We start from the raw sequence: 24,994 nt of genomic DNA, 5'->3' as shown, positions 1-24,994 counted from the left end.
GGCTTTTATTAAAAAAAAAAAAAAGTTCACCTAGTGTGTCTTTCACTGCTATAGGAGCCATGTTTTCTTTTAAATCTCCCCAGCTTTGCCTGTCTTATTAAGAGATCTGTCAGGGAGTGAAAGACAGAGGTGTCTGGTTACCATGGTGATTCTAATGAGCTACCAGCAGCAGCTCAAAGATTTCGTTTGACCTTATTCTTTTACCCTTCATGCATCAAAACTTCAGCATTTTTGTCATATTAAGTACTTACACAAACAATTAAGTCCCCAATCATTATTGTTGAAGTTTCAAGTAGTTGCTGCATCGGCTCCCTTTAAAACTGTTTCAGAAATGTTCTTGTTTTTACACAAAATCCCTCCTTATGTTAATACGTTGGCTCCCAAATGTGAATGTGAATACATGAATGTACGATGGCTGCTGGTGGAGCACCAGTGGAACTCAGCTCACCTGTCAGTTTCCAGTGACGTTGTGCTGAAGCGGCTGTGACAGCAGGTGTTCTCCAAGCAAGATGTGTCACAGCTATCAGCTCCACGCTGTCCAGCCTGGTTAGGTAGACATCGGAACAGGGGTAAAACATGCACAGGGATATACACACATGCAGATTCCCTCTGTCATGTTTGTATGAACACGTGAACCCACACCTATGAGATTAGCGGCACATCAATGTTTGTTAGAGCTGACAACAACTGAGTTACAGGCTGGAAACATTTTGAATACATTGATTAATTCCTCCTTTCACTCCATTTTACCCATTTCTGTTTCTCCAGAGCCTGTCCTGCTGTCATCTTCTGTTATGTCTCACCTACTGTATAGTAATCTTTTCAAGATTGTGTTTTTTAATAGTTTTACACTTTGTATTGGGATTACACGGTTGTATTACGTCCTCGTATATTTTATTTTATTGTGTCTCACATGAGTGGCTCACAGTGAGATTAATTTAACTGTGCTTTTGTGTTTTCCTTGTTCCTCTCTGTGTGTGCTGCAGGTGGCTGAGATGCACGGTGAGTTGATAGAGTTTAATGAGCGCCTGTACCGTTCCCTTATGGCCAAAGACCACCTCATTGTTCAGATGAGACAGGAACTCATTGACCTAAGAGGACCGGTGAGTGATTGCACACGCAAGCACACTATTTTCATCTGATATAGCTGCAAATTCGATCTCATTTCTTGAATTATCATCTCTGTCTAGACATACGTTTCATGCATTGTATTTTTCTTGACATGTCGTTGAAAGTTTCTTTTCAAAACTTGGGTTGCCAGGTCAAAATCTGAGATGGCCACCACCATATATGTTTGTGCATTTACGCATCTAGGCTTAAGAAAAGTTCCTTTTTTAAAATTGGTTTGCCCATCAAAATACAAGATGGCCATCACAGTTGTAAACCTGCCATACCAATCATTTGAAGAAAATATGCTTTGTACTTTGTATATTACTTAAAATATAGTTTCCTCAAATGATTGGGGTGGCTGAAGATTAATCTCTGGTGGCCAAGGCCACCATTGGCCCACTGATGGAAGGGCAGAGCTAGTGATCAGCAGAGGTGGCATGGACTTTTAATTAAAATTTATTTTAAATGCCTCCCTCTGGAGATTTTCCTGTTACATTTAACTGGGTTGACAAACCCTAGGGAGAAAACTTGCTGGAGAGATTAGGTATCCTCTCTGTCCTTGGAATACCTTGGGATCTCTCAGGAGCAGCCAGAATGTCACTGTGGAGTTGTCTAGGTTTCTCTCCTGGACCTTGCTTGACCTCTGTTGTTGTCATGTTTCTTGCAATGCAAGATGATTCAGTAATCTCTAAAGTTTGTTTTACTGTATTATAGATTTGATTCTACAAAATATAAACCAATGGGCCCTTCTAACTGCATGAAGGACTCCCTAATTGTATCAGTTCCATGAGAATTGGCCCAGTTGGGACAATAGTAGATATACCAGATCAGAGCTCTAGCTCAGGCTGTCTATATTAGCTAACTGCATTTTTCTTTAAGATGTCTTCCACCCACTGAAAGCCCTCAATTTCTTATAGATACATTTTTCTTCACTGTTTTAATTGCTTTGATTTCAGGCTCTTTGGATATTTGTTAATCAATGCTAATCTCAACCGTCAAGTTTCTCAAAATTGCATTTCAGACAAACATCTTTATCTCAGTAGTTTTGATTATATTCTCTACAATATAATAACACGCACACAAACAAAATGTGCCGGCATCTTGTTATGCCATAGAAAGCGAGTTAGCAGGAGGCTGGACATGCACGCAAAAACAAGCATACATATTGTCCACAGTGTGAGTTGAGACAACTGCATCAAAGGAAGCTTCAGGCTGAAGATAGGACCTCTTGTCCTTCAGCTTCAGTCCTGTTCTGCTGGACAGTTTGCTCTGTGTTTTTGTCCATCTCTGGCTTCTTGTTTTCTTTAGGCTTTTAACTTCTAAGAGCTGCTGCTGTTGACCAAACCCTCCTCACTTTCCTGCCTCTGTAGCTCACTTTTCACCCTTTTCCCATCTTACTTAGTGAGCTTGTATGTGTGTGCATGTCTTGGAGGGTTTGATCAAAGCACAAAGGCAGAAGAGTATACTGCAGGGGTGTGAGATGACTGTTTTAGCACAGGTTTAAATAGCTTTTTTGGGATGGCTAAGAATCCGACAGAAATGAGAAGATAAACAAATGTTCGTCTATTGTTCACAGCCATAGAGAAGCTGTTTCTTATCCAAAAGGCCAACATCTATCTCTGGTTCTATGAGTCCTCTGGGAGACTGAAATTCTATAAACTGACACACCTAAAAAGCTAGAAGGCAATTTAAGCCGTGAGCCATTATCATCACTGAGGGCTAAGCCCCGCTAAAAGTGCCTATTCTAGAATCCCCCCCGATGTAAGGTTATAATTATGATTTTAAATTGATAGGTCGTGATCTACAGTGGGCTAGTCTGAGGCATGAAACGCCAGGGTTGAAAATAAGTCCCACTCCAGCCCTGGTTTGCACCGCCATCTGAATCAGAATAAGCTTTATTATCATTGTATCGAGATACAGCGAGGATATGTTCGTACAGTCGTCCGAAAGATGGGCGGAGTGCACGTAGCTGCTACTATGATAGCGCGGTCTCTTATCCTTTTCAGAATACATTTTTTAGATAGAAAAAGGGACAAAGCCATAAGGAGAGGATAGTGGCATTACTAAAAAGATCTCTTCACATCTTGTCCTAACAGGACACGATTTAAGACACCAAAAAAACTCTGCCAGCAAGCACATTTATGAACATGTTACATATGCATTAGATGGCAAAGCAGTTCATGAAGCACTTCCAGATAGACCATAGTCATGATAAGATGATGGTCAGCTGGCACAGTTCTAATAATCCTTCACACAAGTTTGTGTGTGTGTTGGGGGGGGGGGGGGGGTTGCGATAAACAATGCTTTCCTTAGTTTACAGATTTTCCAGGAGAAAGTGTTATGTCAGCCTGTTTTTGAGGCCAACCAGGAAGTCAGATTCAAATAACTCACAATTGTTGATTTTTTTCAGGCAGATAATTTTTTTTCCCGTCAGCCGTGAGTCCTACTGGTACTTTCAAGATTCAATATGGCCAGATTAGGGTGTATTCTACTGGTCCATGTTTACGAGGCCCTCCAAGGTCGTTTCCAACATGCTAGCGAGTCCCAAAGCCGCAGGTGACCTGCGATTCTCACAAATCACTTCCATCTTACAGTTTAGCTAATAAATCAGCTGATTTTGAGTCCTCAAAACACGAACCAAACCTTCACAAGCAGGCAGCCTGATGAGGGCCAAATTAGCTGCAGAAGTCTTCTTGTATGTTGATAGACCAGGAACCAGTCGATTCCAAAAAGCAGGAAACCTGCTATTATAAATCCAATTGAATATGTCTTTGGCGTTCTCCTAAGATTCTCCGAGAGACATGAGGGTTCTCCAGGATCCTGTCGCTTTGTTGAAAAGATTTTGTTGATTGCGTTGAAAGTCCAGCTGATCAGATCCATAACAGTAGTTTTTGTTTGGGAAGATGTCTAAAATAGGAGCTCTGATACACAGACAAAGAGCAAAAGAGCAGGAGGAGAACAGGAGAGGGAAGAGAATGTGTCCGCCTCATACCAAAGAATCTGAGGGGAAAAAAAAGGCTGTAGTGCTTTCCAGCTCTGACTGGTGCAGTTTCCATACCACTCTGTGATAGTTGATAAGGAAATATTGATACTGAACAGTACATAACTCATGAAAAATAGAAGTGTCACATACACAACTTGCATTCACACTTGAGTGTGAGTATGTATGGTACAAGATGCAAAAGAAATGTCTTTTTTTAATGGCCTCTCCTGTGTTTCTTCCAGGTTCCAGGTGATTTAAGCCAGACATCAGATGATCCCAGCCTATCAGATTTTGAGACGTAAGGATATTTCTCCTTTACTTTTTTCCATTAGTGTTTTAGAAAAGCTGAAAAATACCCCTCCCTCCATCTGTGAGCTTATGATCAAATAAGTGAATTTAGAGGAGTTCAACAGGAGCGAAATGTTAATCTGCTGCCTGCAGTCCAAGCGTAGTGCTGACACACTGTTGATGTTTCTGCTGCCGGTGATAATGATAATGGGGGTGATAATGACGATGGCAGTAAGGACGTTTGTTGTTTGTGTCACTCAGAGCTCATCGTGCTCTCATCAACGTGTGGATCCCCTCTGTGTTCCTGCAGGGCAGAGCTGCAAACGCCTACCACGTCTATCAGGTACACCCAGTGAGCCATTTTCTTTGTTTACCAGGCGAAAACAGTCATTTCAGCTGATCTGACTCTGATACCTCATATATTTAGCAGATTTTTATCCATAATGAAAAGCACTGACCAGAGGACAAATCCATTTTGAGCATAAAGTGAGATAATGTTCTTTATAAAGTAAAAAGAGCATTAAAGATACAGTATGAAAAGTCAAACATTCATTAAGGCAAATAGTGATGAAACAAGTAAAGTTTTAAGAGTTTTATTTTCTCATGAAAAGCCCATCACCAGTGCTCAATAGCATTGTTGTGCTCAGAGATTTGTATCCTCTTGACTCTGCCAAATTAATGTATTTTGGTTGACCAACTGGGCAATGTTGATCTACTGGTTTGTCACTATGCACTGACGTGTCAGAATTTTATCACCGTGGGTTTATCTCTGTCCAGTTAAGTGTAACCCAGATTTAAAAAAACCAAACAAACAAACAACTGTATTTTCCCACTCTCTCGGTTACTTGAACGCACCCTTGTCATGTGACAGTGAAGATGTTATGTTACCAGCTGCTGTGGCTTTAGGTTAATCAAGAGTGTGAGAAGGAGAAGCTGCTGGAGAAGCTGTTTGGTCTGTCTCTAATGACTGTTTATTTGCCCAAAGTTGCATAGTAAATGCACTTTTAACTTAAATGCATGAGACTGTGTGTTTGGAGTGGCAACTACTGCTGTTTTTGGAGGCCGTCTGGTATCATGAAATGTTGGGATATAGCATGGAATTGGCCAGGTACACCCTGTTGGGTCAACTGATGGTGAGCTACTAACCTGGAGCGAAAGAAACCTTCACCAGACTTCAGCATTGGGCCTTGCGGGTCTGGTAGGAGGCTGCTGAGCCCTTTGTTTATCTTCCCTCCACTCCATTCTCATTCATACCTACCGTACTTACCTCATCTTCAATTTATGGAATACAACTATCTTCCTGGACTGTTCTTGTTATATGGACATTCAATTTCTGGACTATAACCGTTACACAACTGGTTCTTGTTTGTTTGGATTTGTATTGTGATCTGCTAAACTAGCTGAAAATTAAAAGTGCACTGTATCATAAATTAACCAAACTTGTCTGCAGATTGTAAATATTGGGATTATTGGTTTTGTGTATTTTGTTTTGTTCATTATTTAAATCACTTAATATATGGTACCAACACCAAAATTCAATCATCTGTCTGTGTGTAATTAATTACCTTTCCAACACCTCCTTGAGTAGAACCTTAACTTCTGATAGCACAAAACTTCATTATAGCTATAACCATCTGCTATCAATACATATATTAACATATATATAAATCTAGATAAGGATTCTAACATTTTTCTGACTTTTATCTCAGACAAATCATTCATTGAAAGTTTTAACATGTTCATTCAATTCCTGCATTCATTTAGTGTTCTTTAAGTGATTTAATAATTTATTTTGATTGTGTGAGTAAAGTAAAGGTAGAATATTTTTAGAGCGTGCGTCTGAGCTCAGCCAAAAAAAGATAAATTATTTTCAAACTATTTTGTTTCTCAAAGTTGTTTTGAACCTACAACTGTACTGACATGAACACTATCTAAAAACCAGACCTTGTTGCCTTCCGAATATGAATTTAAAACATATAAGGGTTGAATGACAACAGCAAATTTTTCCAGAATGAGTTCTGAACTCATTTATTTAACAAACACAAAATAATTATTTAGAAAGGATGAGAAAATCTAGAATTCTGTGACAGCACATTTCTCAAATTTGTAAAAGGTTGTTGTGTTTTATCACACTTTTAGTTACTTGACTTTTCTTGTATATTCTGTTGTTTTTTTTTCTGTTATTTTTGTTGTTGTTGCCTTATTTAAAAGCTATTGCTTCAATTAAATTTTTAATTTGCTCAAATATTCTAAATCCAACAAAATATTGTCAGGGAAACCAGCTAAAAATGGGGCTGCAAGATATTAGAAAAACATAGTGGCAATATTTGTTTTTATCTTGCAATGATAATATCAGTCAAGATGAACCCAGGGTTTGTCATTACAACACACTCCATTTGTTGGCTGTAGGAATTTAGTAAAGTGAAGTCCGTTTGATAGCCTAATATGCCTTCTGACATGCAGATTTTGTCTGCAATTTATTGGAATCCCTTGCAATTCTTTTTTTTATTATTTGATTTATTTATTTAACCTTTATTTAACCAGATGAGTCCTGTTGACTCATCCTGTTGACCAGGACTCATCAACCATTGCAAAACAATTTTATTTTTTTTATATTTTAAAAAGTGTTCAAACAAACTACAAGTTTATAGGTTTGACTGTTCAACTCAATAAATCGTCTCGGATTTTTCTATTTAAAATATAATTTTGTACGCTTGTTACAAACATGACTGCTGTTGTCACTCTGCCAGCATAGCTGTGTTCCTCCTGTCAGTGACTTGTACCTCTGCTGAACTTTTCTAGATATGAATCTGTCTCAAAATCATGAGTGCCTTTCACACTGCAGTCAGTGACACCTCAGTTTGAAAATAAGTCATCTCATCAGGGCTCAGGCCATTCACACAAAGGATAAGGCCACTTATATAAAATGGTGGCTCCTGAGATCTTTGCCAGGCATTTATCTGAGTTAGATTTCTTGAGAACTGGACTCAAAAACATTTTATCAAACCAGTGTTGCTTCTCTCCTCATCTGTCAAGCTACTGAGCAAAGTATGCGACAACAGCCCATTCCCTTGGTGAGTGTTTTCCTGTGTCTGTCACGTTAACAAGTCTTGCACCTCAGCTCTCCTGATTCTCCCATGAAACACACCACCAGACAATTTCAGACATTGAATCTTTTGGTCCAACCTCATGAGACAGACAAACAGGCCACATACACTTAAATAGACATCATGAATCACACGTGTAAACACACATGCATCCAGTGGTGCAGACATGTTTATTGCATGCTGTACATACAGGTAGACATGAACGCACACACACACACATTATTATCTGCTCTGAAAAAGAGATGGACGGCTGTAACTCCTGTCAGTGAAAACTATATGGGACACGGAGAGACAGGAGGCATATCCTCAGCTATAACTGAATAACTGATGGTCAGGCTGACAATCAAGCTCAGCTCAGCTTAACTTATGCATAGTAGATGCAAATTCACAACTCAGGAGTCGAGCTCAGAGCTGTCTCTAGTCTTTTGGGTGAAACTGTCTTCTTTCCTCCTGACAGGATGGAAGTACAGTTACAGCAAATGAAATGGATTGCTATAATTCCTACTTTTTACAGCTTGCAGGCCTTTTGAACATATGCCTGGCTTCATTCAACACTAAAACTGTTAAATACATCTGAGTATCTTTTAAAATGTGATGAGATCTAATTAATATTTTTTGATGATGATGTTGATAATGTATACTTAATTGCCGCAGAGGGGAAATTTGTCTTGGACATCGTGCTCTAACAAAGCTTCTTCCACAATTAAATACACTACAACCAATAAAATCATGTGAACCCCATAATAAAATACAAAAATATAAAACACTTATTAATAAAATCACACAATTCAATAAAAACACAACTCAATAAAAACACATAAGTCAATAAAATCAAGTATGATTTGGACAACTTGCTTTTGAAAAAGTGACAATGCTTATTCTGGTGGACCTGACTGAAAAATGTTGGATTGTATACCTGGATTATTGAGCATGGACTTTGTTGTTTTCAACCAGTTTGACAAGACTGTCAACAAGGAAGAGGGCCGGCAATGGAGGAGGGGGCGTACCAAAGAGACCATCTTATCACAAGCAGAACTGGTTTGTTCCACTTTGGAGTAAGCTGTTGGGGGAAGAATCAGTTTTGTTGTGTGTTTCCTTGACTGATGAAGCCTTCTGGATTGAAGGCGAAACGTTTCAGCACAAAAAAAAGAAACTGTCCAGATGACCTGACTGAAAAATGTTGGATTTTATACCTGGATTATTGAGCATGGACTTTGTTATTCTGGTTCTGTTATTATTTAAAAAAAATAAAAAATTTGTCTGTTTGGAACAAAAAAAAACTGCTTGCAGACTGATGTTACACTATTGGCTATTTGCCACTGTCTCAATACTCATCGGTTGTACTCCACAATGCACCAGTTAAGAGCCTTCCTAATGCCGGTAGCCACCCCCACTCAGCCCGGTTTATGGGACTGCCTTAATCATGGTTCCAAGTGAACTTCTTTGAGGTGATGATTTTGACATAAGCAGACAGCAGCCATTGATTGGCCAACAGAGCTACATCGCTGGATGACCCACACAGTAATTTTGTTTTTTCAAGCTTTATAGTTTTCTAGTTTCTAGTTCAGTATGGAAGCTCCAAAAATAGTACCATGGACCAATGACAAGGTCCAGACCTTTCTGTCTTGAAAGACAGATTAGGGATTAGGGGATTCGACGCAAGCTGGATGGCGCTGCAAGAAACAAGCAAATTTACCGCGAGTTATCAGAGATGACTGCGCAGCATGACTACACCCGGACCTTTAAGCAGTGCTGGGATAAGCTAAAAAAATTCAAGTCAGACTACTCTTACAACGCTTGCCCACTTTGCATTGACAATCCTGCCCCAAGAGTGGGGAAACAAATCACAGTGGCAAATCAGCTACACCTGAGAAGAACCGATTAGACGAGAGCCAAGTGGAGTCGCATTTATCAATAGCAAAGCAGCTAATATGTTGCCATCTGCACATTGTTTGAGGCTCTTACAAAAAATACACCATCTGATAATGACTGAACCCTTTTACTTCATCCACCTTAAAGTTTCATTGTGTTTTCTCGTTTTTTACTTCAAATAATTCTTTACTCCAATTGAAACCTAACAGTATTAAAGGAATGCATCTTACCAGGACCTTTCATCCAAGACTTTAAGACCATCATCTTATGAGTTAACCATTTCAGTCAAATCTTTAAAATAACGTGTGCAATCTCATGCAATATCGCCAGATTTGATAGTTATCAGAGTATTTGTTGATGTTTGCTATTACCAATCTGCTGCTTAAAATACTGTATTATTTAGCATTATTAGTGTTTAGCGTGTAACTTAGATCCTTGTATACTGTTTCTTTTTATACTTTTTTGTGTGTTATTTTTGGGTGTAACTGGGACCTTGGGTACACAACTTCATCTACCACTTGTGATGCGAATGACGATAAAGAACCTTGAACCAAATCAAACTTTTATCTCAGTTTTTGTAAATGTAATTGTTTTTTGTGTTTGTTTGTCAGTTATTTGTGGTGGCCATCTTAAATTGAGTTGAATCAGAACTTAAAATGTTGTAGATTTACATTCAATGATTACTTTCAGAGTTTCAATTTTTTGTCCAAAGATTAATGAAATATTTTGCTAACAGACAGACCTGTTGAATAACAGTTAATGTCAAATGCTGGTGTAGCTTTTAATCATCCAGGACATAATAAAAATAATTTGTTAATGCTATAGTTTTATTCTAAAATGTTGTTCAATGAGTAGCATTTTGCCTGTCAGTTTGTATATTTTTTCCTGTACTCTTTAGCTAATCAAGGAAGATGGTATCTCCTCCTGAGTCTCGTTCTGCTGGAGGTTTCTCAGGGTGCAACAAAAAGAAAACTAATGCAATCTGTTGGCTTTCTTAGATAGAGAAGTTTAGCTAATTAGCGTTTTATGTGATTTTTTTTTGTACAGTGCCATGAGATAATGTTTGTTGTAAAGTGGGAAAATATATATAATCTGAATGGAAATGGATGTCTCAGCTTATAGCACACCAAATTTTAGTTCAATATTAGTAATGTTTATGTTTGCTAATGATGATTAGCTGTGGAGGCCATCTTGAAGTGGGGTGACTTCAAAAATAAGGCAGTTGTAGATGTACATAGACTTATTACTTTATGAAAATTTCATCAAAATTTGCTCTGTGGATATTTTGCTAACAGACAAACAAGATGACACCAAGAGGTAATGTCAAAAACCAAGCTCTTGCACAATGTGCAACTCTTGAAGCATATGTTGGTGATGATGCCATTACCATATCAAATTTTATGTCAGTTTCAGTAAATATAGTTAAATTATAGCCATTTATGTGTTTGCTAAGGTCAGTTGGCTGGGGCAGCCATCTTAAATGGGATTTGCTCTAGAAGTTAATCAGACTAATGAACACACACACAAACACACAGTTTTGGGAAAAACAGTGTCTTTTCCCTTTTGCCAGAAGGCAGTAAATATGACATTAGTTAAAAGTATAAGATGCATAATGGTGGATACAGTCATCCATGTGGAATATAACAGTAATCTGTGTCAACCTGCATTTGGGATTTGTGGATGGACTCTGGCATATATGATGAGCATTTTCCATGTGTTGTGCTGGGATAGCCTGATTTCTTCTTCTCAGTAACTATCTCTCAGAGACTAATGTCCAACCCTGGAGCTAGTATAAAGCACAGCCCATCTGGTGTATTGGATACTTCCACTTCTCAGAGCTATATTCGCCTAATGGCTCCCTGTGGAAACAGCTTTTGTTCTTACACAAGCTAATGGATGGCCAAGGTTACTGGAGTCACTGTTGTTAAGGTGAGGTTTCTGTGATGACTGAACACTGAGCCAACATTCTTAAAGACCTGAGTGTATCATGAAGAGAGGGGCAGGGGTCTCTTAAAAATCCCCTCATGTGAATACTTTCTTTTCCCAAAGACGTGCACACATTCATATGCATGCCCAATTGAACCAGTGATGAGAGCAATGAGGCATAGTTGAAGCCTGGGAAAGCTTGGGGAGCCTTTGAGAAAGTGTGGGATTTTTGAGGTAAAAGCCCAAGTTAGGTCACAACAACCTTGTGGTTGGGGAAAAAATCACACTAACAGCTCTGGGTTGCTGCTACTTTCAAACAAAGAGATTGAAAGCCTGATCTAACCTGCATCTTACATTCTGTGACCCTAAATGTCCCTCTGTTCTATCTGTTTTCCTCCCCTGCTGTATTCCTTTTTTGTCTCTCTTTTGTCCTGCCAAATTTTATGGCACTACAGAAGGTATAAGACTACTTGTACTCTACTTTCTGTCCTTGTGGGGATTTTTTCTCTCAAAGGAATTTTTATTCTTCAAACTCTCTGAAATGACTTCCATCCAAAGTGCGGTAAGGCCTGTGGATGGATAATGGGAGACAGACAGCAATGGAGGAAAAGATTGATGCATTTTTTCCCCATTAAATGTTGGGTTTGGATTTTTGTAGCACATTGCGCCTCTGGGCTATTGTCCCTCTGTCACTTCATTCTTTTTTGTGCCTCTTGTCCTTTTTCAACTCATAATGGGAAAATTATACCAGTCGAGGCAAATCATTGTCTCCCTTACCAATACCAAAAAAAAAAAAACCCAGAAGCTATTAAGAAAGAAAACATCATTTGCCTTTAGTCAATGAACAAAGTGTGCTAAAGTTTCTCATTATTTTCTGTGCATATCAGACCCACAATGTGTTGTAAAGAGCATTTGTTAAAAAGTGAAAATAAGCTCTTTTAAAACCTGGCATGCCTTGTATGGAATCAGTAGCATCGTTCAAAGCAGGTTTAAATAGCCTTCTTGCTTCATTGTGATTTATATAAGGAGTAATGCAACATGGGGGTTGAAGCTAACCTACTGCTGTTATCCTACTGAGCTGTCAAGAGAGATTTTGTCAGAATTGATATTGTCAATATTTGTAAAGAATTACATCTCAGTAGTGTGATGATAACAGACCAGCCAGCTGTCCACGTGATTTAGAATGGGAAACATCTGAGACATTTATTGCATAATGCTTCATGTCAGTGTTACATGCCATACCTCTTATATCAGGGGTATTCAACTGGCGGTCCGCATCCAGCCCACTTCATTAAAATATTATTATTTTTTGGTTCTGGGTTTTAGGTTATATTTATTGCATTTATGAGTCAGTGCAATAAAATAAACAAATTTAAAAGGTAACAGATCATTGTAAACTTTGGTTTATGATTTTAATCGCTGGATGTCTGGCCCTCGAGCTGTTGGCTTTCAGAAACTGCGGCCCCCTGAGCAGTTTTGTTAAATAGCCCTGTCCTATTTGGTTCTCACTTTTGTAATAATAATGTTAATAATTAATTTTATTTTTGGATGGGTTTTTTTTAAACCCTCAAGACCACCTACAAATAAAACAAGCAAATACAACTGGTAAATAAAACAACTGGAGAAAATAATTCAAATTTAAATAAAATGAACTGTGAGAATACAGTCAGGGTTTCCTGCAACTTTGTAATTCCTGGAAAATCTGGAAAACAACTTAAACATTTTCCAATTTTCCAGACAGGGAAAATTCAGGGAATTTAATAAAAACATACATGACCAAATAAATAAATAAAATCATGGAAAACTCAAGGAATTTGAACACTGATCTGCTAATTAACATTTTATTTTTCTGAGATTTTGAAGATGAGATATATGGATGGAGTTTGAGGGGAAATGAAGGTAGTTGGGGTGAAGACTGAGGATGCAGAGGACAGAGTGAGATGGAGGAGGATGACTCGCTGTGGCGACCTCTGACAAGGGAATAAATGAAAGAAGAAAACGTATTAATGCTAGTATTTTAGTATCATGAGTCCATGTTCTGCTTCTACAGTGTACATTCTGCAGTGCATGTATCCTTACAGATAGGCTATGGTGACCTTTTAGTATGTGATGTTGTAGTTCTTCTTCTTTTGGCCTTTCCCTCTTCAGGGGTCACCAGACCAAGTCATCCTTATGTCATCATTATGTGACCTTCCTTCCCTCCATTGATTACAGTGACATTATTTACATGAACGCTCCTACATGAACCCTGCAGATGTTGTCTATCATGGTGCACTAAGATTCATAACTGGCTGTGATTATCGTACCCACCACTGCACCCTGTATTCACTGGTTAACTGGACATCATCAACTTCACGCAGACTCTCTCACTGGTACATTTTCATTTTTAAATCAATTCTTGGTCTGCTGCCTTCATACATCTCCTCCTACATGTCTCTGCTTGAGTGCAGCTACAGCGTGCACTCTCAGGACATTATTACCTGCAGTGTTCCCTCAGTGAGAACTGAACTAGGCAAAAGGGTCTTCTCCTACTCCGCTCCTGTTTCCTGGAATATCTTACAAAAAGACCTGAATCTCTCGACCTTGACCTCTCTAAGTGGCTTTAAGAATCTTTTGGACTCCTGGCAGGGACCAATGCAGACATGTTCCTGTTTTTAGTTTTCTACATTCTCCTTAGAATCTGGCTTTTTTAATGTTGCTTTTCTTTTTTTAGCCATCCTACTTGTAAAAAAAAAAATAAAAATCTGTATGACTTTTTTTGACAGTTTGTTGTTGTCGCTGTTGTCCATTGTTGTCATCATTCTTTGTTGAAATCAGGTCTCTCTTGTAAATGAGTCCTTGAGGCTCAATGGGATTTACCTGTCTAAATAAAGGTTGAATGAAAATCCTCTTCCATGATTCTCTACCACTCCAGATTTCCTCATGCAACACCACACCTCCTCCCTTGGCATCAGGTTCTTACTGCCTTCACCTTCTTCATTCTTTTGAGAGCTTTCTGGATTTCACCCTCACTAATCTTTCCCATTTCCTGATCCGCACTTTTTATGGCCTCTACTCTTCTTTCTCTTTCATTCTCTTCATTCATTAGCTCCTGAAATTACTCCTTTCATTTTCCCATCACACTCTCCTCACTTGTTAGAACATTACCATTCCTATCTTTAACAAGCCTAGCCTGTTGCACATCCTTTCCAGCCTTATCTCTCTGTCTTGCCAATCAGTACACGCCCTTCTTACCCCTTTTAGTGTCCAGCCTCCCATCCAACCCATCATATGCCTTCTGCTTTGCCTTTGCTACCTTCCTCTTTGCTCTACATTTCATCTCCTTAAATTTCTGTTTCCTCTCTTCAGTCCTTTCACTGTCATATTTCTTCTTTGCTAACCTCTTTCTCTGGATAGCTTCCTGCACTTCACTATTCCACCACCAGATTTCCTTATACTCTATTCCCTGTTCAGATGACACACCAAGTACCTTCCTACCTGTTTTTCTGATTACTTTTGCTGTAGTAGCTCAGTCATTTGGAAGCTCTTTCTTACCACCCAGAGCCTTTAACAGCTCCTCTCTGAATTTCTCGCAACATTCTTACTCCTTCAGCTTTCACCATTTGGTCTTCTTCTCTGATTTTACTCTTTTTCTCTTCTTCACAACAGCAGTCATTCTACACACAAGCATCCAATGCTGTCTAACCACATTCTCCCCTGCCACAACCTTACAGTCCCCAATCTCCCTCAGGTTTCCTTTTCTACACAGAATGTAGACTACCTGCAAACTCCTTCCTCCACTCTTATAGATCACTCTATGTTCCTCCCTCTTTTGGAAACAAGTGTTGATTACAGCCATTACACAGGGTGGCTGTGGCTGAGTGGTTAGAGCAGTTGTCTTCCAATGCAAGAGTTGGGTGCCAAAGTGTCCTTGGGCAAGATATTGAACCCCTCATTGCTTCCGATTTGTGTCCCATCGGTGTATGAATGATAAAGCACTGATTAGTCTTTGTATAGATATAGTAGAGTGCTGTATGAATGGGTAAATGAGGGCACAGATCGTAGTGTAAAGCGCTTTGAGTATTTTGATAAGACAGAAAAGTGCTATATAAGTACAGTCCATTTACCATTTACCATTCTCTTGGCAAAATCCACCACCACCTGTCCTTCCTGGTTTCTTTCCTTGACACCAAACTTACCCATCACTTCCTCATCTCCTCTGTTTCCTTCACCAACATGTCCGTTCAGGTCTGTTCCGATCACCACTCTTTCATCCCATGGAATACTCTTACCACTTCATCCAGATCCTTCCAAAATGTATCTTTCTCCTCCACATCACATCCAACCTGCGGAGCATAACCACTGACAACATTTAGCATCAGACCTTCTCCTTCTACCTTCAGACACATCACCCTATCTGATACTCATTTCACCTCTACTACATTCTTTGCCAACTCCTCCTTCAGGACCATCCCTACTCCATTTCTCTTTCTATCCACACCATGTTGAAACTGTTTAAACTTTGCTCCAATTCTGCAAGCCTTGCTGCCCTTCCACTTCATCTCTTGGTCACATAAAACATCTACCTTGCTTTTCTGCATCATGTCAGCCAGTTCTCTACCTTTTCCTGTCATTGTCCCCACATTTAGAGTAGCCATTCTCAGCCCTATATTCTTGACTTTCCTCTTCTCCCTCTGTCTTCTGACACGTTTCCCTCCTCATGGTCTTCAACTAACAGTAGCACAATTTCGGCTGGCACCTTGTTTGTTAACAGCACCGGTGGCGGTCGTTGTTAACCTGGTCCTCGACTGATCCGATATGGTGTTGCTTAGATGACCACGCGCACACAGCTCGCATTATAGTTTTGGCAAATACGTTTTATGTCGGATGCCATTCCTGACACAACCCTCACCATTTACCCAGGCTTGGGACCGGCACAAGAGATACACTGGCTTGTGCTCCCTAGTTGCTGGTTTAGTATCTTATGTTGTGCAATATAGTTAATTATAAGGAATGATTCCTATATGCACGTTATCGCTCACTATACATTAAATTATTTGCCCGCCACCTAAGATGCTAAGTTTTGAGTGTTTCGTGTGACTGAAATATCTCCTGGATATTCATGATTTACCCAAGGAAAACTCAGGGAAATCTCAGAAATTTTTGTTTTAATGAAATGCTTGGGATCTTGACAGTAAGGATTTAGTTACAATAACAACAATGAAAACAGTTATAGCTTATTTATTTTAAAATAAAATATATTTTTGTCACACATACAAGTTTGTATTTGTATTCTTAATAAAACAATTAAGTGGTTTCCATTCATTTTTTAGACTACATATGAATTCAACCCTAACCTTAACTATTTTCAGTTCATTCCTCACTCTAATTCTAATTTAAACTCAATTCCCAGTTTATCCCTAAAATTAGCCCCAACCCTAAAATGAGATTCCACTGTACACTATACCCCATTAGACTTTGGTCCCCGTAAGGAGTACCAGTCTTGAGAAGATAGATGATTATGCCAGAAAATTATCTAAAAACATAACAAAACCAAGTACACATCCAGTACTCCAATATATTTCACGTTTAGTTTTCTTTAATTGACAATATGCTGAGTTTATAATTTCAGCCCAAAGTTAATTGATTGCAAATTACTTTACAGGCTTTTTTCTAATGACATAGAGTCCTGTCTACTACAACTTCGACCTTCCAATTACTCTTTCTCTCTCCTTCACACTTTTTAATTTCACCTCCATGAAATTTCAGCCTATGTAAAAGATGCTGCTGGTAAACGATGTGAGCACACGTTCGCTGCAATTTTTTAGTAGTACATTTATATAATCTGTTCTGTTCATGCATAACACAGTACCTTTAACTGTACTCTGGAGAAAAATAAAGGGCCCCAATTACTAGCAGTTACATAAACCATCTATGCTGCCCCCCTGTGCCACCCAAAGACTTGAATATGCAACATATGAAACAACATCAATCAGTTACTTGATGAATAATTGAGATGTCGTCGTTGACACTTCTTTCAGATGTGTGCACCTGGGCCTACAGTGGACTGTCATCCCCAAAGAAATGTCACATGTTAAATGAGTTAGCACCTTTAATTTCTGTGTCAGTCACTGGATATGGCTGGGTTAACTTGGGCGACTTGCAGCTGCTGAGGCGGTAAGCTTTCCTTCTAGGCCCCTTCAGTGTGAGTTGCTCTGATTAGCCAGAGGCTTAAAGCGCCTGGTACTGGGCTGCTTTAGCTATGCAGATGCAATGATCCATCCATATGTATTAAGTGAACTTTTAGTGTGTGATTGTAGCTGTGTGCTGGTGTAGCAATGCAATACTGAAAGAGTCTGTGCATTGTCATGCATATACTGTAAGTTATGTGCATGTGCAGATTATGGTTGTGATAAGTTGGCTAATGACAGAAGCAGATAGCTATTATAATGATGGTAATGATGAATGTTTTACAAATATGATAATGATAATTGTTTTCTTGGTCGTACATCCATCAGTCATAAATTTAATACCCTTGGAAAGATGCAGAGCCTGCTTTTGTTGTCACAGCCTGCAGCATTGGTACCTCATCAACTTTTTCAAGGTGCTGGTGAACATTCTCAGTCATCCAGGTCACGATCAGTTTTTTTTTTATTTAAAAAAAGGTTAAAAACAAAAACAATGAGGCCTCTCATGCAGTTTTATAAAGCTTGTAACTCCACACACTCCATATATTTTTGGATTAATAAAGCCACCCGGATGGGATGAAAAACATCTTCAGCTTCATAACAGAAGTCCAATTGTTTTTGTTTTTTAACTTTTTTTACTTAAGCTAGGAGCATTATTTACATTATGTTTCCATTTTAGGCATTTCAGTCAAATCTGTTTTCCAAAAATGATTCAGAGTAGATGTTGGGATTCAGTGTGTTTCTTAGTGGCACTAAAAATGTTTTGCTCTTGACAGACATGTGTCTGCAGGTGCAGGGCATAATGTTATCTCCATAGACTATGTATTATAGACCAAGTGCCTTTGCCTTCTCATGTTGGAAATTGAAGCCAGCATGACCTGGTTTATGGATACTACCTTGTTGTAAATTTGGAACCAAAGTCTGTGCATATGAGGATTTAAGTCCCATTTAAAGAGTTAAAACATGATGACGCCTGACATTCAACGTAAGTCAGGTGAGTGGAGGGAAAGAGGGATCAAGCATAACAAAAAGAACCAGAAGAGGAGACTGTTCAGGAAACCACCTCATTATCAGGTTCTGGGATTGGAGGGGTATCTGGAGAATACTCCATGGTATCTGGAGCTGGCATTGGAGAAACTTTCCTGCGGACCCTTCAGACTCAGACACTGAATCATCTATGATGCTTGAAAGTAACACTGTTAACTTGGGAGTGGTGCTTTGTGGAAGCTGAGGTATAAACTGTAGGCTTTCATTAGACAGTTCCATGAAATAGTTGCACAGACCAGTCCATTTTTCTCCTCTCTCTGACCAGTCATAAATCACAGATGGAGCCCGTCCACTTACCACACGGATGTAAGTTTTCAGATATGAAGTGGGCTGTACGGAACCAAAAGAGGCATGGAGCAGAACTCAGCTGCTATTGTTGTGGAGCGTGACACATTAAATGTGTATCAAATGTTTGCCTCATCAATTTTAACACATAATGAATTTAATCATTTTAGTGATCCTCTTTAACATTATTTTTAACTAACTACAAAATTGCTTCATGTGTCATAATTGATATTCCCTTGGTAATAAAATAAGTCAAATAGACATATGGAGACGACCAGAATGCATCTCAGTCCTGGACTGATGCATCTTGTGAAATACTTGTATAACATATATAAAAAAAAAATATATATATAATTTGCGTGATTAATTTTTAAATATAATATATATTTATATATATATATTATTTTATTTTTTTTTTTTTTTTTTTTTTGGACTAACTAAAAAAAATGCAGCAAGGAATCATTGTTGAACAATTGTCATAGGCCAACTGTGCCACATGAACGCACATCTTCCAGTAGGCTTTACCTTAGTAATCTCTGTATATCCCTGAATCACCTTTTAAGAAATGGTACTGCTGCTTTTTCAATAAGTCAGCACCTCCTGAAGGCGGTGCTTTGTCTGGTTACAGCTTGTTTATGCATAATCCACTATCTACATATTGGTGTTTTTTTATTTATATTTCAACCTTCTTTTTTTTACATAAATTGAGTAAGGATGTAAGTGAGCTCCTGAAAGATACCCAGCAGTTATAACCAAATACCTGCTGTGGTGTGCTGGCTTCCAGTAAGAACTTCAAAGTTTTAGCAGGAAATGTGGGGGAAATATGCTCTTCCTCTTCCTACTGAGCTGATACAGACAGGATTAGGATGGGGGTGTCCTTTTGATGGAGAGGATGAAGATCTCTTCTTTAGCCTTCATAAATTTGATTATGCAGCTAGAACATAATTTGTCAGTATCTTGATTCCCTTCTCTTCTGTCTAAAGGCTCATTCACAAGATGCTTCAGTGCAAGACTGATATGTCTTCTCCCCACCTTGGTCCATTCAAAAGACACATGGAGGCAGTGTTGGGGCACTGAAACACCCTAACTCTGTAGCACCTCTTTCCCTCTGAGCGAGGTAGTAACAGGCCCCTAACTGTCAACATCTGAAAAGGTGGGCAGGCTTTGCAGCTCCAACTGATTAGAATAACATGACGAGGTGCTGACTGACACTTTCGGCGACCATGCGGCCAAGGGATTTAAAAGTAAAACACTGAACTCCTTTCGATTTGAACTTTTGGTGTGTGTGTGTGTTTTTTCCAAGACCTGCAAGTTCCTTGCTCTATGTGCAGAGGAAGAAATACAAACTTTACTGGCACAGCAAAGGATTGGTTGCTTTTGGAGAGACTGGCAAAAAATATGTGGGAACGTAGATACAACCATGACAAGAGTCGGGTTATATCAAAACTTAAAATCCTTAAAAGAAAATTCTACCAAGTAAATGACCACAGCGGTTGAAGTGGTCACTGCCGGATGGACTGGATGTGATCTGTGCCACGTAATATGGAGCAATAGCTATTCGGCGAATCATGTTGCTCTCAGCAGCAGCTTGAGTGCAACAACACGTCAGAGCAGTTGAGGTTTTTTTTTTCCACGCCTCTTTTGATTATGCACTATTTGCTGTACAGTACTCTGAAAGCTCATGTGAGCGAGGGAAGGGAACTGCTCCATCGGTGACTTATGAACTGCCAGAGGGAGCGTAAACACGGAATGGGCTGTGCAGCCATATCGCGGAACTGTCTTCTGAAAGAGCCTTCTGTTCCCCTTCCGTTGTTACTCTCAATTTATATTTACCCAGTTTCTTTGTCTCTGTAATTGCCTTCCTCTCCCTCTCATGTTTTATTTTCCTCATCGCTTCACTTCCCCCTTCCCGCTTACTCTCATTTACATTGACTCTTCTTTGCTCTACATCCTCTGTTCCCCTTGCCCTTGCCCTCAATCATTTGCCCAGTGACTTCCGTACTGGGCTCACTGCCCTTTTACATGGCATATCAGTGGCTCATTCGCTCAAATGAATGGGGGTGGTGGTGAAGAGAATGGCTTTAGCCCGTTGCCTCTTGTCCAGTTTTCCTGCAACTGTTGCTGGAAGTAATTTTTCTAAGGTAACCTCCAACTTACTGGCTAATAACATATGTATTTTTATTATTATTATTAGTTATTTTGTACATTTTGGCATTTGTTAATTTTAAAGATTATGTGCAGAGTTTCCCAGAAATTAAGACAATTTGCATTGTCTGGTATATTGAGGGCTCCCTCTGTAAAGAGGGAGAATGACGGCCACTTCTGAGTTTCATTTTAAGACTGAAGGGGTTCAGTCTTTGTCCAGCCTTCTTAATGAGCAGTTAACGTCCTGATGTGTATTGCCTTAGTATCTGCTTATCAGCTGAGTTCAGACCTCCAGGTTCAGACCATGTGGCCCTCCTTACAAGGCAGAATCAAGACAAGAAAAATAGTTTCACTCACTATCTGGTCACTTCTGTTATCTAGTCTTTAATATTACCATAATTTTTGCTGTATAAATCGCAGGTTTTTTTTGTTGCATAAATTAGCATGCCTGCAACTTATACAACAAAGCATTTTTTTCTCTCCATATTTATAACCCAATTTTTGGCTGAGATCTGATGATTTCATTCATTCTGACATGGAAAATATTGAACACTACCATTTTCAGTCACTAGAGGGCCCTTGATTAATATGGCAAGCCAAGTGTCTCGTTAATAGGTAAAATTGGCTATTAATGAGACACTTGGCTTGCCATACAAAGCCACCTTCATCTCGCTCTGGAACTCGTGGAACAAACGTCAAATCAGCTGTATTTCATTGTGCTGCCCAGGCAAAATGCAGCTGATTTGACCATTAAAGTGCATTTATTAAGGAAAAGTTAAACTGAGACACACCTTTGCTATAATTTCAAGCAAACAAACAATTGTTTTTAAGTGTTAATGTTGTTAAATTCTTGTTAAAGTCCTCCCGTGCACACTCCTGTGGCTACAATTTGGCAGCCAATCGATTTTTGGCACCAGCTCATATTTCCGGGTTGTCAGCAGTGATGCATAATAGATGCGACTTATACGACAAGGCATCTTTTTTATGTTTTTTCCCACTTTATTAGACATATTTGGACTGATGCGACTTATATGGCGGTGTGACATGTACAGCGGCAAGTACGGTAGTTTTATTTGTCCAAATGTGCTCTCGCTGTGTATTTTCTGATTGTGTGTCACGTGTTCTGTAGTGGGAGGGCTTACAAAGACTTCTCCCCCTACAGTTTTTGCTCAAGTATAAAATGTCCATGAAAAAAGTGTCTCACAATCACGTCAGTGAGATTCAATGTCTTGCATTTTGTGAAGTACAAACCAACCCCAACACTTATTTCTAGGCATGACTAACTTCACTGCTCTTGTATCTAAGGCATTTAATAAATTCTACAGTCTCCCTTCTTTACTTGGCATTTTAATTAAATAAACTATCTTGTCTCTCCTAGACTCTACAGTTATGTGAGGTAGCATCACGCTAAAACAGATACCTTTATTGCGTTTAGGATGACAATTGTTATTAGACTTTTATCTTTACCAACTATATTTTTTTACCCCGTTTCATCTCATAATATAGTTTATTCAGTTTTATTTCATATAGGCTTCGCCCTTTAAGGCTGTCGCTGATGTGTTTTATCCCGTTATGCGAAGCATTGCACTGAAAAATTTAGTCCACGCCCACCTGTTGTGTGGGCCCCACCCGATCCGTATAAATTATGTTAAGAGTGGGTAATCGGCTCCCATTTTTCTTCAGTGAGCTAATAGCACTGTCAGAAGAATGAAGAAGGAAAGTTGTGTAGATGACCAACCTTTGTTAAGAATGCTTGGCCCGTCACGTCGACCTCCGGTAGTCCCGGTGAGCTCTCCTCCCCGAGGAGAAGCTGACGAGCAGTCTTGTTTCAAGGTAAGCGACAAGGAGTATTTTTTAGTGACAGGTCGCTACATGCTGGACAACGCCATCTTGTAATTTTCCTCTTATCGCCGACCCTCGGAGCGAATCGGATGGTTCCTCCGGGACAGGCGGCATCAGCTGCAGCCCCGCTGCTCATTCCCTCCTGGAGAGCATTGTGTCTGTGGAGGGGGGTTGAGCGAATGCTCAACCTCATCCCACCTCATTTCGCATCGGCGATCACACCATTCCCGGCCGACGGCGCCCTCTGGGGTTGCCCGGCGTAACCCAGGAGTGGCTGACATGAAGGGACCCCTTTTTATGTCCCGCGCCTTATCTGCTAGTTCGGATGATCCGGCGGGAAGTTTTTTTTTTTTTTTTCTGGGCTCCACTCCGGCTCATCGTCCTGATCCCATCTGACCTCGGTTCCCAAACAGGACGTCCTACGGGACGAGGCCACAGCCTATTTCCTGGTAGATTGGGGGGGCCGGTTTTCCACAGTCCGCACCCATCACCAGAGCAGGGGTTTCACCGAGCGGAAATTCCCTCAGTGCCCACTGGAGCCGAGCCTGACGGAGACTTTTCTCAGAGCAAGATGTCCAGGTGGACCAGCGTCCCACGCCTCCGGTTAGCGTAACACAGACGGTGACACCGCTATCCAACCGAGATCACCAGCATGCGTTTCAGACAGCCGCAGCGAACAACACGTTACGCTGTTGGCGTACACGTTCAGAGGCGGGAGGAGACGTACGCTCCATCTGCAGGGCAGCTGACGTCATCCCCAACCGATGCGCCTCTTTGCTGTCTGCCGGCCCGCATCGCAGCCAGAGGACAGAGTTTTCAGCGTTTCCCTGAGACCGCCAACAGATGGCGCTCTAGGACAACAAATGGCAGAGCAAATGACAGTTTTGGTGGAGGATGTGTGTGAAGGTGACACGAGTTTGGAGTAAAATATAATTTAATGATAAAAGTGTCTATTTTTAGCCTGTCTGTCAGCTCAGATGACCTGACAGTGGCTCCCTCTCACACCCTCCACACGAAATGAGCCGGTGGCAAGACGTTCCACGGCCGTCTCGCTGAGCTTCAGCCCTGTCCATCAGAGACTGGCCCTCTTCATCCCGGCAACAGAGTGTCCAACGTTTTTCCCAGAGATCCCCAGCAGACGGCGCCCTGGGCCAACAAATCCCAGAGCTCACGGGGGAAAAGATTCAAAATGACGGTCTGCGGAGGGTGTGTGTAAATATGACACAAATGTTGTCACACGACACAATGGTAAGTGAAATAACTCGTTGTCAACCCGAGCTGCACGATCCTCACCCAAGCGGTGTCAAACGCGCACTCGCGTGACGCAAACAGCCTTCATCCAAACGGCGTTGCATTGATGATGGTGTACACACAGCTCCCCGGCGTTCACCGGCCCACATAGGCATAAATGTGGGTCCATAGGTCGGGTCGGTGGAGGACCTCATGCTTGCTAGACAGATGGATGGCCAGGGTGTTAAGCAAGGGTTACACGTTGCAATTTGCAACTCGACCCCCTCCGTTCGGAGGAATTTTAGAGATGGTCCTGTCATCACCAGACCAAATCTCATCCCTAAATGCAGAAGTCCAGGAACTTCTGATTAAAGAGGTACTCTCGAAAGTTCCCAACGGAGAGGAAAACACAGGGTTTTACTCACGTTACTTCCTAGTTCCCAAATGGACCGGAGGAACGAGACCCATTTTGGATCTGTCAGTTTTCAACAAGGCGATCATGGACAGACCGTTTCACATGTTGACAACCAGTCAGCTGTTGGACAACATCCAGAGAAACAATTGGTTTGTTTCCATCGACCTAAAAGATGCTTATTTTCACATACAGATCATCCCAAAACACAGAAAATTCCTGCATTTCTCCTTTCAAGGGGTGAAGTATCAGTACAACAGGCGGCCGTTCGGGTATTCCCTCGCGTCTCGTACGTTCTCAAAGTGTGTGGAGACGGCCCTGCAACCGTTGCACAGGGCAGGGATGAGAGTTTTGTTTTACCTGGACGACCTGTTGTTGCTGTCACGCTCCAGACAGGAGGCAACGAGACAGGCCCAGGCGCTGACATCACACCTGTTAAATCTGGGCTTCGCCATAAATTGGAAGAAAAGCTCGATTTTCCCGGCCCAGACAATTGTTTATCTGGGAGTGGAGCTAAACTCAACCACCATGAGGGCTCGTTTATCACAAACGAGAATCGACACTCTGAAAGACCAGCTCT

The 24,994-nt window shown here is 40.4% G+C and overlaps 1 protein-coding gene across 1 annotated transcript in view; it reads left to right on the top strand.

Annotated features, from left to right (window-relative positions):
* Positions 1-24,994, top strand: part of snx29 (sorting nexin 29) — a 270,132-nt gene that overhangs the window by 174,265 nt on the left and 70,873 nt on the right. Inside the window, 3 exon segments of the mRNA XM_037691628.1 lie at positions 987-1,103; positions 4,336-4,391; positions 4,643-4,724. Of these exon segments, the coding sequence (XP_037547556.1) occupies positions 987-1,103; positions 4,336-4,391; positions 4,643-4,724 (255 nt within the window).

Source organism: Nematolebias whitei, chromosome 17 (genome assembly GCF_014905685.2).
Source record: "Nematolebias whitei isolate Nwh7 chromosome 17, NemWhi1, whole genome shotgun sequence".
NCBI lineage: Eukaryota > Metazoa > Chordata > Actinopteri > Cyprinodontiformes > Rivulidae > Nematolebias > Nematolebias whitei.
The sequence above is the reverse complement of the archived record's forward strand: the minus strand, read 5'-3'. Positions and strand labels throughout refer to the sequence as shown.